This window comes from Perissodus microlepis, chromosome 9 (assembly GCF_051167445.1).
Source record: "Perissodus microlepis isolate ML-2025 ecotype Zambia chromosome 9, ASM5116744v1, whole genome shotgun sequence".
Lineage (NCBI taxonomy): Eukaryota > Metazoa > Chordata > Actinopteri > Cichliformes > Cichlidae > Perissodus > Perissodus microlepis.
Genome location: NC_140469.1, coordinates 27,084,382 through 27,099,332, shown reverse-complemented (window position 1 = coordinate 27,099,332; position 14,951 = coordinate 27,084,382). Strand labels below are relative to the sequence as shown.

The 14,951-nt window shown below is 40.0% G+C and overlaps 1 protein-coding gene across 3 annotated transcripts; it reads right to left on the bottom strand.

Moving 5' to 3' along the window:
- Positions 1 to 3,200: 3,200 nt before the first annotated feature.
- LOC146380631 (uncharacterized) lies at positions 3,201 to 14,559 on the bottom strand. Of its 3 annotated transcripts, none has more exons than XM_084940093.1 (4): positions 14,444 to 14,559; positions 6,999 to 7,104; positions 4,662 to 5,426; positions 3,201 to 4,336 (listed from the first exon to the last, which is right to left on the bottom strand). In XM_084940093.1, exons 2-4 carry the CDS (start codon positions 7,014 to 7,016, stop codon positions 3,644 to 3,646), a joined length of 1,476 nt encoding a protein of 491 aa, XP_084796219.1. In that variant the 5' UTR covers positions 7,017 to 7,104; positions 14,444 to 14,559; the 3' UTR covers positions 3,201 to 3,643. The 3 variants fall into 3 exon arrangements, with proteins under 3 accessions (XP_084796219.1, XP_084796220.1, XP_084796221.1); XM_084940094.1 differs by lacking the exon at positions 14,444 to 14,559 and adding an exon at positions 13,759 to 14,436; XM_084940095.1 differs by lacking the exon at positions 14,444 to 14,559 and adding an exon at positions 13,183 to 13,752.
- Between the last annotated feature and the right edge of the window lie 392 nt (positions 14,560 to 14,951).

Below are 14,951 nucleotides of genomic sequence, written 5' to 3'. Positions count from 1 at the left end.
GGTTTTCGTCTGATTGTAGCTCGAGTCCGGATGCTATCCTGAACCTCTCAAAGCGTCGGATCCATTTCGGCCACTCTTCTGGCTTTGAAAAGTTGAACTTCGGTGGCGGTGATACTTGGAAGGCTGCCGGCGCAGTTGCCATGCTGCTAGTCGCGAGATGCTATTTAGCGTTTGCTAATTTGTTAGCTTAGCTCTTACTGTGGCTGTTAATGCAAACTTGCAGGGCAGGTTCTCTCCGGTGAGAAAGCTTTCGTTATCGTGACGTTCTTCTTCTCTCCTGAGTACTTCTGACACCATCTTTTGGTAGATCCCCGGTTTATGATAGCAGCAACATTAACAAGACTGAGACAGCTCTGTCTTAACGTGGCGACTTCGTTTATTGCCAAGCTGCAACAACAAACACACACAACACAACCACCAGAGGGTGCTGCATGAACCATTGAATTAGTCCGTACCATAACACCTGGAATGTCGGTTTAAAAAAAGAAGCACTACAAATTATTTTTCTTATGTTTAGTATACAGGAGTTGCTGCTCACACTCTGAGTTGCACTAATGTGTCTGTCAGACGTCCCAAATGGACAGACCACACGCGCAGTCACGCCGGACATCTCCTGACCTTATTTCCACGAGCCCTCGACTCAGCTGCAAAGTGCTTACGGGGTCAGTTTCATCAGAATTATCTGCTGTCATTCACACATAAGTTGAGCAATGGTTTAACCAATTTTCCATCAAACCATAAAGGGATGCCGGAATTAAACAGAACATTGGATGTAAGTTAAGGAAATATAAGTTTGACTATGGAGCACATCTCCTTCAGCGTTCACAATAATGGATTGCATTTCTCTCAGTCAACTAACTGTTTAGGGGGGGAAAGCGGCTAATAGTTAGTGGGCTCTGTGTTTGTTGTTTTTTAATCACACTAGGAGTGAACAAAAGCAGAAAAAAAACCCTGTTAAGATGCAGACTGTGAAAGTCTGGTATATATCATAAATTTTACCAGCTGTAACTGAGTTTTTTGTGTTTTAAGTTATAAGCACGTGTCAAGACTTCTGTCTCCCAGCAATATTGCCGATGTGATCCTTCTTTTTTGTTCCCTATTAATGATCTACGGTAAATTGTGATATTGCCCCCATAAAATAATAAGTCTTTAACGAAATCATTGTGATACAGAGATTTGGATTCTTGTGCATGCAATGTGCATGAAGTTAGATAAACAAGAATTTTAGTCAAGATTTGATGTACTTCTGTGTTTACTGGTGCAGACTGGTTATGTGGATTTGCTATATGAATATGCTCAAGAGTCTGTTTGAGCTAAGAAACTTGAAATATATACATAATCAGTAACATTAAATCAGTAACATAGATAAAATGTTTTTGGATAACAAACGAGTCACATTTTAAACACTGTTTGAATAATCAAAGAGACAATTATAAAGCGCAGGCTACAACAGACATGCTTACCGGGAGCAGAGAAAGACGCTGTATTGTCTCTTCTCCTTAAGTTGCTGGCTGTCTGAGTGGTGTCCAAGAAACGATGTGGGCTTCATAGATGATTGCCAAACCTTCTGGAGGAAACCTGGTCTTGTTAGGAGAGATGGCATCCATCCCACTTTGGATGGAGCAGATCTCATTTCTAGAAATATGGACACATTTATTAAACCCCCTAAAATATGACTATCCAGAGTTGGGACCAGGAAGCAGAGTTGCAGTCTTACACGCCTCTCTGCAGCTTCTCTCCTCCTGAAACGACAGCCTCAACACAGCATTTAATCTGTTATTAGACTATTAAATATTTCACTTTAATGTTGCAACTATGCGGTCACTTCTGTCTTTAAACAAAATATTTTCCAGTTACAGAAATCATGAAATCCAAACTAAAGTGTTACTGTTGCTATATGCATTTTATATAAATAATCGATGATGGTACTGACATGAAGGAAGAGAAAGTTACAGGTTGCATCCTTTGAGTTTGTATCCGTGCCTTTGGGTGATTTTCAGAAGGACAGATGTTTCTGTTCAATTCTTACAGACGCTGTGACTTCGAACTTAAGCAGGTCGTAAAGTATGTGCAGCTCAATAACTTCATAATTACACCCTGTGGTATTTAGGCAGCAGAACAACTAAAAACTAGAAAGCGAAAATTTCGGAAGAAATTTTAAGTGTGCCTATGCCGCTGCTAATCAGTGTAGTTTGCCATTCATACGGCTACAGAGAGCAAAACTCAGCAGAGCAGCCATTCTCCACCATGAACTATGGTAAAAACAAACACCGCTCGCGCCTCACAGATGACAGCTTACAGTTTTGTGTAAAGATGAGGTGACTTCGTACAGCCCCGATTTGCAGACGCTGTGCACAGAGGTTCATGAGCAGAAGTCCCATTGTACCACGGCAGACCCGACAATGTTTGCATGAACACGCTTTGAAGCATTACGTTATGGACCACTTTTCACACATGGTTGGTGTACCCACACAGCCGGCTGTAGCTTTTCAACTCACAGCCCAACACACACCCAAAAAACAGCCGAGAGAGCACAGACTTTACGCCCGTGGGTCCACCTCCCCTGCAGCGGCACTGCAGACCACGCCCCGCCACACACATCAAACACGTAAAATAAATATTTATGCACTTTTGCATTCACTTTTTGTTATTTTTTTACACAGTGTTCTGAATGATTAACAATGGCTACAGCCAATCTTGTGTATTATTATACAAACTTTGGTTGTAAGATTCAGATAACTATTTAATAAAAGCTAAATATTTTATATGAGAGTAAGAAAGAAAAGTATATCTTTGTGCCCCCCTTTCCCTGTTAATGCCCTACCTGGCCCCCTGGCAAAAGCTTTGCTAGATCCGTCCCTGCACAGTTACCAGCTGTCAGCTACACAGAAAAGGATATTGGTGTTATTCGTCTCTCAGAAACAGTTCATAACTTCCCTTCAACTCATTCATGTCACCTAAAAGGTAAACCTATTTCTCCATCACCAGTTCAGCTCTGATGAGTCAGTAAGGACATCTCCTGGTTTGGACCAGCCGTTTTTAAAGCTGTGGCTCCAGCAAACATCAGCTGATACTAGAAATTAAAATCAAATGAATTCTAACAACAGCTGATCAAGCTTAAACGTGCTGCTGTTGTTTAGCGCGATAAATAAACAAGAGAGAAAAGCCGATCATCCACAAATAATGAATAAATTAGGAGCTGAAGCTAAAAGGACAGTTTATTTGTACCATCTTCATGTGAACACATTCAAGAACATCACAGATGAAAGAAACATTAAAAACTTCTACACTACATGAAGCAAGAAAAATAGTTTTTCTTTCAGGTGGTTTCAGAAAAACAGAAACATCAAACACCTCCAAGACTCTCTTTGAAAGAACTAAAAACCTTTATTCTCATGGTCCAATCGTGAGTGAACTCCCCGATGAAGCCTTGTGTGCTAAAACATGTCAGAGTTTTAAAGGTTAAACATGAGTTTCTAAAACGTTTTGCTGGAGAACAATGAACTATTTGACTGAGTTTCAATTATTTACAGACGAGCAAAACCAGGACAGAGAAAAAAGGACAAAACTGACTCAGTAAAACGACAGAAAATAAGATCCCATGTAAATCTGTATTATGTAGAAGTTCAGCCCAGCAACCAGTTCAGTTCAACACAAGTTTAAATGATTCTATCTGAACTCTGTGGAGCCTGATCTCAAGCTTTTTGAGTCTGACACTGAAACCAGAGGATCTTTCTGTCTCTTCAGATTCACTGTGATCCAGTGATGGGAGTGATTTCAGCCCTGAGTGATCACGCTGATGTTTGCACAGAGCAGACAATGAGGTGAATGTTTGGGCACATTGGTAACAGTGAAACAGTTTATTAGTAACGTGGGATCGTTTGTGTTTGGAGTATGAACTGAGATTCCTGAAGCTCTTGTCACACTGGTCACAGCTGTAGTTTCCTTCCATGTGTGCACGTTCATGATAGTTACGACCATTTGACTGTGAGAAGCTTTTGTCACAGTGTCTGCACTTGTATGGTTTCTCTCCTGTGTGGACTCGTTTGTGTGATTTAAGCTCACATGCAGTGGTGAAGGATGACCCACACTGATCACAGAGGTGCTTTTTAACCCCACTGTGAAGCAGTTCATGTCGTTTTAAGTCAGTTGATGTGGTGAAGCTTCTCCCACATTCTTTGCAGTATTGCAGTTTGTCTCCAGTGTGTTTACGTTGATGTATTTTTACAGTGGCTTGCCGACTGAAAGTTTTTCCACAAAGGTCACAACGAAAGTCTTTCCTACCACCACAGTGATGACAGGGTTGAGAACTGGATCCATCTGTGTCGCTCTGCTTCTAAACAAAGACACAAAGACAGTGTAAGTCAGTCCTTCAACATTTTTATCCTGAACGTCGCCTGAAATAAAGAGCATCTCTGCAGACGTCCAATTACATTTGACTGTTTCAGTTAACACACTCAGTTTACTGGGCTGCAATAACTACAACACTACCACCATAATACTACAGTAATACTAAAATCATAACTGACATGAAAATCTGAATACACACTCAGAGCTGCTTTTCCATGCAGTAGAATTGCTAACATGCTAACACAGTTTAATGAGCAGAGTTGTTCCAAACAGTCAGGCTAAAATGACAAGATAACAATATAAATACATACCTCACAGTAACTGCACTTGTAGAGTCTCTTTCTGGTGTGGATCTGTTGGTGTCGTCTCAGGTAATGTGGAGATTTAAAAGTCTTCTCACACAGGTCACATTTATAAGGTCTCTCCTCAGTGTGGGTAAACATGTGTCGCTGTAACTTTGCGTCTGTTGTAAACTCTTTGCCACACTGTTCACAGCAGTACACATCATGTCTGGTGTGAATGCGTAGGTGTGTATTTCGGTGCCCTCTCTGGCTGAAAGTTTTTCCACAGATGTCACAGCTGTATGCCTTAATTCCAGAGTGGGTAACTAGATGATTCTGTAAGTAGCTACTGTGAGTAAAAGCTCTGCCACACTGATCACAGCTGTACGCTTTAACTCCACTGTGGATGAGTTGGTGTTGTTTTAGGGAACTCATCCAGGAAAAAGACTTCCCACACAAGTCACAGCTGAACGGTCTCTCTCCAGTGTGGATGACCTGATGACGCTTTAGTACAGCCTTCTCAGTAAACTCCTTCCCACACTCGTCACAGCTGTATGCCTTAATTCCATAGTGGGTAAGTAGATGCCTCTGTAAGCTGCTACTGCGAGTAAAAGCTCTGCCACACTGATCACAGCTGTACGCTTTAACTCCACTGTGGATAAGTTGGTGTTTTGTTAGGGAACCCTTCAATGAAAAAGACTTTCCACACAAGTCACAGGTGTATGTTTTCTCTCTCTTTCTTCTGTGAGGTTTGTCGGCCTCCTGAGAGCGCTGACTTCCTGGTCCATGTTGGTCCTGCAGTGACAGAGATACAAACAGAGGCAGTGAGTGAAATGCAGTCGTGGAACAAACTCAACCATCAAACTCCCTCCATTAACACTAGTTTTAAACCTGAAGGTGGAGTGTGGCACCAAACACCTTAAAGGTCTCTTATCCCCACCTAGTGGTAGTTCTAACACATTACATCCAACCTGGTGTTAAAAATAATTCATGACTGTTCAAACACTAAAATCATGCCCATCCCTCCTGATTGTGTACACACACACACACTTACTTTTTATAGATTTATACATAACCATTCAGTGATAATAAATCCTATGTTTGTCTTATTAGCTGCTGACCAAATGATCGAACAATACTCCAGATGAGACATTACTAGTGCATTAATGACATCTTTCATAATTGAAGAAGTGATACACAAAGAGCATTTCATAGCCATAGCTATGCCTTGTCCCATTTTCTTAATAACAGAGTCGATGTGCTGAGACCATGAAAGGTGGTGATTTATGGTAATGCTGAGTAGTTTCATCTGGGTGACGTGTTCTAACACTGGCTATGGAAAGACTCAGTTGTGGGCTGTTGACTAATCTGCTTCTAATTAACATAGATTTGGATTTAGATACATTTAAAAATCATGTTGTTTTTACTTATCCAGTCAAGGTTCAGCAAATTTTGTTGTGACACGCTGATCAATTCAGAGTTGTCACTGGCTGAATAAAACATGGTGGAATCATTGGCATACCCAAGATTAAGCCAAGACATATTGCAGATCGTTAGTGAAAACTGAATAGAGAAGTGGAGCGAGGCAGCTGCCTTGGGGTAAACCGCAGTTCATAACTGAGAAATAACCATTACAATAAACCTTCTGCTATCTTCTGTCTGAATAATTTTTTTTCCAGCACAAAGCAGCTGGTGAAAATCCATAACATTTTAGTTTATCAATCAAAAGATCAAAATTTATCAAATCAAATGCAAGAAAAATGTCTGATTGTAACCTAAGGGGGTTTTTTTACATTAAGGAAAAGGCACCAAACATCAAACACATTTAAGCCTAAACAGTAACACATGAAAGTAGAGCAGGGCGATATAACCAAAAATATTTATCACGATATACATTTGAAAATTTGCAATAACTATATAACTGACGATATAATTGACACTAGACAAAATACTCTAAACTCCACAACTTTATTAGTGCAAAAAATCCATCAATATATTTTCACTTAAACAAGCTGCTGTTTTTTATGTGCATTAAAGTTATATAAAAATTTAACAGTGCAAATGCAAATTGCTTGCTGACAGTTTAACCAAAAGGCATTTCCAGAGGAAATTGGCCGACATTTGCTCCAAGGCATTTGTATTTGCACTGTTAAATTTTTATATAATTTTAATACACATAAAAAAAAACAGCTGCTTGGTTATGTGCAAATACATTGATGTTTTTTTTTTTTTGCACTAATAAAGTTGTGGAGTTGTAAAGTATTTTGTCTCGCGTCAATTATATCGTCAGTTATATTGTTATCGCAAATTTTCAAATGTATATCGTGACAAATATTTTTGGTCATATCGCCCTGCTCTGTCTGTCACCTTCTGTGTTGAGCTCATTGTTTTCTCTGTAGTGACTGAGCTGAGTCCAAGTAGCTGAAAATGTTCCTCTGCTGCTCCGTCAGACTCTTCTCCTTCTGCTGATCAGCTGGGACACAAAACAGATCTTTGTTAGGCTCCACACTGCACTGAAGAGTCAAAGTGTCTCTAATGTTCATCTGACAAGTAAAAAAACAACAAATTTTTGCTTCCCGAGGTGGGCAAACAGACAGAAGAGGTTTGAGCACGGATACCAAATTTAGCAGTATGGCAGACCAGTAGCAGGAGAGACTGAGGCCTGTTATTAGAATCAAATGCCCAGTGGGCCGACACAATGATTTGCAGCGATAAGACAAAGACAGCTGAGTTTTATCCTGGAATACTTTTTTTTACATTTTCTTGAAATGTTTTTCATTGTAGCACTTTTACCTCCAACTAGGGGTGAAACGATACACAAAATTCACAGTTCAGTTCTGTTTGATACTTTGGTGTCACGGTTTGATATTTTTTCGATACAAAAAAAAAAAAAAAAAAAAAAACCTTCATGCCTTTTTAATTTGTCATTTATTAAAATTATAAATATATATTTTAACTCAAAAGTACAGTTTTTAAATTTAATGTTGATGAAACAACAAAAATAAATAAATCTATCTGATCGAGAAATCACTCATCTTTGGAAAAGAGAATAAATTACAGAGAAATGGCTCTTTCCAAAATAAAAGCTATTCTATACGCTTCTTCTGGGCTATATTCTCAGCAGCATATTAAACATATCAGGTCCCTATAAGGAGAATCATGTGCTAACGGCTGTCTAAATGACTCTGGTAAAGTTTGTAGCATGCGTGCTTGTTGTTTTTGTCTGCTTCCACTTGTGTTTGCATTAGGATGATGTCAGCGTAAATGTGCAGTCATATTCGTTGTGTTCCCACTAGCGCTGTCAGCGTTAATCTCGTTAAAATGACGTTAACGCCATAACGCTGCAAATCTCCGTTAACGAATTACCGTGGATCGCCCCGTGCGTGGGGCTGGACGTCATCAACACGTTAACGAGCTAACTGCGATAACGCACTAGTTCCCACCAATTGAGCATTGCGTGGCACATCCGACATACTGTTTTACTTTTGTCCATGACGCGCTTACCATCAGGGTCATGCTTCACATGAACATCAAGATAGTTTCAAACGCCAGATCTGAATGAAGGTGGGGGAGGTTCAATTTCGGGTAGCGTTGAGGCAGTTGCCATATTGCAACGAGCTTGGCTTCTGTCTTGCTAGCTTGCGCTGCGCTCAGTGGATCTGCACTCAACAGTGCAGCCTAGGCAGGGTAGTCGAACGCAGATCCACTGAGCGCTCAACACAGACAGCATCGTCGGAAGAAAAGTTGATAAAACAAATAAAAGATTTTGTATTGTTCGATACATATGCATACCGAACCGAAAGCACTTTATCAAACGGATTTGTTTGTTTTGTTTTTTTAAAAACACACACTCCCTTCACCTCTTCTACATTCCTATGTTTCTCCCAGAGCAGATCTGAGGGGCAGCCCCTCAGTCATACACATATACTTTTAATCTCACCCTTAAGGGGTGGTCCCCAGGAGTTTCACAGCATGGTTTAGAACAGTGGTTCTCAAACTGTGGTACACATACCACTAGTAGTACTTAGTCTCTCTCTGGTGGTACACGGAAAATCTAAAAAATTTTTAAACACTAAACAATATGTAATTGTGGAGGTATGCAAAGACGACACAAGCGTTCCCGGGGCTCTTCTGGGAGAGAGAGTGGACCAGAAAACGTCTCCCCGAGCATGAGTCCTCTATAAAGAGCAGCATTTCCTTATTGCCAGTGGTCGCGGCCACTTCTGCAAGTGAGTAGTAATCCTTTGCAGCCAGCAACAGTGAATTGGTGAAGCCAGCTGTCGGAGGAAGACTTGAGTGAAGAGGAATCCGCCTTCATCTGTCTCTACATGAGCTCAAGAGCAATACCGTCACCCAGGCCCGAGAGAGAGGAGTTTCTCGGTCCGAGGGAGTAGCGCCATAGACGTGGACAAAATTGTTGGTACCCTTCAGTCAATGAAAGAAGAACTGACAATGGTCACAGAAAAAACTTTAATCTGACAAAAGTAATAATAAATAAAATTCTATGAATCTTAACCAATGAAAATCAGACATTGCTTTTCAACCCTGCTTCAACTGAATTATTTAAATAATAAATGGATGAAACAGGGCTGGACTAAAATGATGGTACCCCTAGAAAAGAATGAAAATAATGTGACCAAAGCGACATGTTAATCCAAGGTGTGTCCACTAATCAGCATCACAGGTGTCTACAATCTTGTAATAAGTTAGTGGGCCTATATATAGGACTCCAGGTGTTGTTTGGTGACAGGGTGAGTACCACACTCAACATGGGCCAGAGGAAGCAAAGGAAGGAGTTGTCTCAGGAGATCAGAAAGAAAATCATAGACAAGCATGTTAAAGTTAAAGGCTATAAGACCATCTCCAAGCAGCTAGACGTTCCTGTGACTACAGTTGCACATGTTATTCAGAAATTTAAGATCCATGGAACTGTAGCCAACTTCCCTGGATGTGGCCGTAGGAGGAAAATTGATGACAGATCAAAGAGACGGATAATCCGAATGGTAACAAAAGAGCCCAGAAAGACTTCTAAAGAGATCCAAGCTGAAGTTCATGCTCAAGGAACATCAGTGTCAGATCGCACGAGCCGTCATTGTTTCAGCCAAAGTGGGATACATGGGAGACGACCAAGGAGGACACCACTGTTAAAATCATATCACAAAAAAATCCAGACTGGAATATGCCAAACTACGTGTTGACAAGCCACAAAGCTTCTGGGAGAATGTTGTGTGGACAGATGACACAAAAATTGAACTTTTTGCCAAGGCACATCAGCTCCATGTTCACAGATGGAAAAATGAAGCATATCAAGAAAAGAACATTATCCCAACTGTGAAACATGGGGGAGGCTCGGTTATGTTCTTGGGCTTCTTTGCTGCATCTGGCACAGGGTGTCTTGAATCTGTGCAGGGTACAATGAAATCTCAAGACTATCAACGGATTCTAGAGAGAAATGTGCCGGCCAGTGTCAGAAAGACAGGTCTCAGTCACAGGTCATGGGTCTTACAACAGGACAATGACCCAAAATACACAGCTAAAACCCAAGAATGGCTAAGAGGAAAACATTGGACTATGCCAACCCTCCCAATTTTTCTGGGAGAATCCAGAATTTCATTGCCCCTCCCGAAAATCCCCTTGAACCACCATTCTCCCAAATTTCTTACGATTTTCCACCCAAACAACAAAATTGAAAAATCATATCACAGAATTCCTAGCGCGGCCCAGCTAATTCCAGTTTTCAACAATGGCGGCAGCAACTTAGTTTTAATATTACTCTTATTACTCTTTCTGAGTTGCAAAATAAACTTTTAAGATATTTTCAGGTCAGAATGTAGCTGTGTAAACTTCAAATATCTGAGCCGGCAAGAACAGCGAACTCCTGGCTTCATCGTTTTCAAACCCCCTGTGGTTTTTTGCTAATCAGGTTAAACATGATATATAAGTCATGTAGACAACTTATTATTATTGTTTGGCTTTTTTCAGTGTTTTATTTGTTCCTGAGTAAATCGGTTAGGCTGAGATCAAAGTCATTAGATTAAATAAAACATTATTATTCCCTTGGAAGGGTTCCTCCGGGGTTTTCACACAGCTGAAAACACGTCAAACAGAAAACTGATTAAACAAAAGTGTGAGATGGTCCAGAATTTACACCAGCATCCGGTTATATTTTAGATAGTAAGGAGCAGATGGCAGAGTTTCACTCCACTGAGAGAGGTCGTGATGTAATTCTGAAGGCTAGACCGTCCAACTTCACGATCGCTCACTTCCAGCCTACCCGGCTTTCGAAGGACCCCCCCACCCCCCCCCCCCCACACACACACACACACACACTTTGAATGTTGCCAAATATGTGTATGTGGTGTCTGTGAAGGTTCTCAGTCATCCAGGTCATCGTAGTCTAAGGAGCTTGGAAAGAAAAGTGTCTGGACTTCTTCAAGTAGCTTGAAATACATTTAAATCTGGGACTCAAGGGTGTAGATTTGGTTTTGGCATTGGTGGGGACGGATGATTCAACCACTGAACCCTGCCCTGTTTCTTTTTTTTTTTTCCTTTTTGTCTTTGCTTCTTAATAAAAAGAGGAGAAATATACTTGCCTACATATGCTATTCTACGTGCCTTTAAACCATTTAAAATCACAATTTATAGTTTTATATGTGAATTATATAATGTTAAGTTACTATTAAACAAATGACTGACTAAGTATTTTAGGCTTTAGTTTACTTCAGCCATAATCCATATAAATCAGGTATCATACAAAACTAAAAATAGCTTCATGAATATGACTTTAAGGACTTAACATCATTACTTCAGTTATAGTTGTCGGGATGAAATATTATTTTACTGTTACTATTCATAATCATTATTATTACTGTTGCATCACTTATGATTTATCATTATTATCATTTCATTGACACATTTATTGAAACTGTTGATGTTACATTAAAGTCTGTATTTCAGGTGTTAGCATAAGCACATAATAATCTTTCATGGCAGGTGCAACTGTAATCATGTTATACACATATTGCTAATTAAATAGTTGAAGCTAGGACAAGTTAATTAATGGTTTGAAGCTACGGGCAGCGCGATGTCTGGCCGATCTATGGAGTCAAGTACAGCTATTGAAGGGATTGCCCTACATGTTTACAGTACAATTTACCACATATTGAAGGCATGTGTGGGTGCATTCAGCAGCCTGCTGCACTGAAGTTTGCCTGGTAACAGAGGACTCAAACGGAGTCAGGAAGTATACTTCTAAAATGTCTTTGTTTGTTGAGTGAGGTCATGTACTGAGGTTAAAACACAGACATAAGTCTGCCTGCACACATACATAGTAGACTTGTGTTGCTTGTAAACGGCATGCTCATGTTCTGTTCTGAAGTGCAGAGGGAGTGGAATAACAGGAAGCATCTGGAGGAACAAAGGAAGTAGCTGTTCTTTTTTAGAATATGTCCTCGCTGGAGTTACTGGAACATGCATGTTGTTTTTCATCTGTGGTGACGCAGATTACTTGTCATCATAAGTATAAATATCACACCCCATGTATTGTTCTGGGAAGATCGAGGCTGATGTTTTGCAGAGCCCATCTTCACCACATATATGTGTTTTAATAAAATCATTTGTGTTGACCCACTATGGACTTTCAGTCGTTTGCCTCACCTCAAATTAGAATCGGGACATAGTACACCAACATCTGTTATATTTTGGCACTAAGGGAACACTGACCTGGTGGTTTTTGTCCATAAAACTACTCATCTAAGATTACCACAAAGTAAAAGATCGCTCAGCAAAATTATGCAATAGTTTAGGCACACAATTGCCCCGATCAAATCAGTGAGCTGGGACTTTTTATTCTAAACATGAACTACTGTTACAGCAACAGACATGGACTGCTGGTGTCCCACACAACAACTCAATGTCCTCTATGTGAAGGAGCCAAACACATGCCTGCTCCTCTCGTTAACTGAGATAAACTGCTGGCATATTTGTTTTACATCTATACTGTCCAGTCTCTCCTGGTGGACACACAGCAGCATTGTTTAATCTCATTTGAGTCATTGTTAACCTTAGCCATCTTTTTAGTCTTCTGAGAGCACTGAAGCTTCTTCCAGCCTCAGTACCTGCGTTTTATCCTCAGATTAAAATTATTATTCTGTGCTTGATGTGCCTCACCTTTGGCCCTGGCTCTTCCCCTCTGACTGCACTAGGACATATTGCCACCTGATAAAATAACACATTGATTCGTGCCATATAAAAAGTGAGACATGGCAATTCAGATTCTTTGTCAAATAAACACTAATGAATCAATTTACACCAGCAGCCTAACAATTGTTAATAATAATTTAGTATTAACTAGTATTTAATAAATACTAGTTAATCTATAGCACCAAATCATCAGTCAGTCACCCGTGACCTCGCCTCTTCACCTCTGTGCTACAACATGACAGAGCTGCCTCTGTCACCTGATAAATAACAGTGAGACATTCCAAATACATGCAGTCACACATGTGCTTCAAATACAGTCATGAATCACCAGGTCATCATCCAATTTCACCTGTGATCTTGTATCACCATTACTCTCTGAGCTTTGTGTTGGTTCTTCTGTCACCTGACAAATAGGACATACATGACAATAAGAATAAAATGTGTAGCTGCTTCAGTGTTTCTGTCAATTTGTGCAGATCTTGACTCATCAGTAATGTTTGTAGGGTGAGTGCATTTTTAAAACAATTTGTGCAAACTGCACTACGAGGTGGATATTTGCAAAATCATGACTACCTCATGATATTTTGTCTGAAAAATTAACCCTATGAATATGTCAGTACCACTAGGATGAAATTATTGTGTCACCAACATTTTAATGTTAGACATATAATTTTAACAGCCTCTGTAAACTAATATCCTGGCTTGCTCAAAGCTGCCGTTTTCTCTGACAGTTTCAATCAAAATTAGAAATGCTGCTCTGAGAGTGAGATAACTAATAGTGATGCCTGTTGTGCAGTTAATTTCCAAAACACGTTATTCGTGGTTACATACAATTTTAGACAGATGTGGGCCAAAGCCTAGCATAGCCTGTAACGTTATTATGACGGACACATTTTATGAGTGAACTTGACTTTAAGTGACTTACAGGTTTCTTTGAAAAATACTTATATCCAGGTTCTTCCTTTTTGCTGCCATCCTCCTTTCCTCCTCCCAGCGCAGGTTTGCGGCTGCTAAAACTAAACAGAGCTCCCTGAAAGGCACAGCCAATCACATTGGCTATATTTGTCACGTGACGTAGGACTCCAGTAGAGGACGTAATTTAACTCTTTCTGCACCGCTGGGCGAATGAGATCGTTTTTTTTTTTTTCTTTCTATCGAGTTTGATTTTCTTTACTCGAATAGATCAAATTATTGGTGGGGACAATTCAATAATCGCTGAATATTGGTGGGGACATGTCCCTTCCGTCCATGCCAAATCTACGCCCTTGCTGGGACTCTCCACCATTTGACCCTTAGAACGGAAGAGGCTTCTCGGATAAGAGGTGAAACGTCTTCATGTGTATGTGGTGTTAAATAGGCCTATACTACTGCGCTTTGATGTCGCTCGTAAGGGTGAGACTCATTGTGAAACGTTTGAGAACCACTTACACTTCTAATCTATTCGTTTGTACACTTACACACACCCAATTGTGGTTTCCTGTTTTGCTACACTCTGGAGAGCCTCGCCTTTAACGGTCTCCTCTCACAGAGAGCAACAGAAAACTTCATTCAGAAAACTTCGAAAAACTCAAGATTGACTGAACTCAGTTCAAAGTTACCTTGGCACTTACCTTTAGATGTGAGAGGTAGTGATGGTCCGCTTGAAGCTGACGCTCCGGTGCGTGTGTCAAAAAGATCAACACGCTGTTTCAGAAGCACCGTGTCGAGGCTTGATTCGTTTGGCCAGAGTCACGTGATTAGTGACGTCTGAAGTTTCTGTACTTTTTTTTACTGAACTTTATTGAAACACAATAAGTATACAACATACAAACAGATGAAGTTTAAGAAAGAACAGAACATGAACATACAAAACCAGGGGTAAAAAAAATAATTATATGAGTGCGCGAAAAAATCAACATATATAAATATTGTTCTGAGAGCCTTTTTGTTGGTTGAGTCTGATATTGATTGTATGTACAATTCCATATCCTTATAAAAAGGCAGAAATATGGTGTTTTATTAATAAACTTATATTTATGGATAGAAAATTTAGCTAAAAGTATTAAGAAATGTATTATAAAAAACATTTATCATTCTTCCTGGAGAACTTAAAGAAACAGAATAAAACATTTCCCCATC

Coding starts and splice junctions, on each gene's coding strand:
- LOC146380631 (XM_084940093.1), bottom strand. Junction 4,337..4,661: donor ACAAGTGCAGTTACTGTGAG/GTATGTATTTAT, acceptor GTCTTTGTTTAG/AAGCAGAGCGACACAGATGG.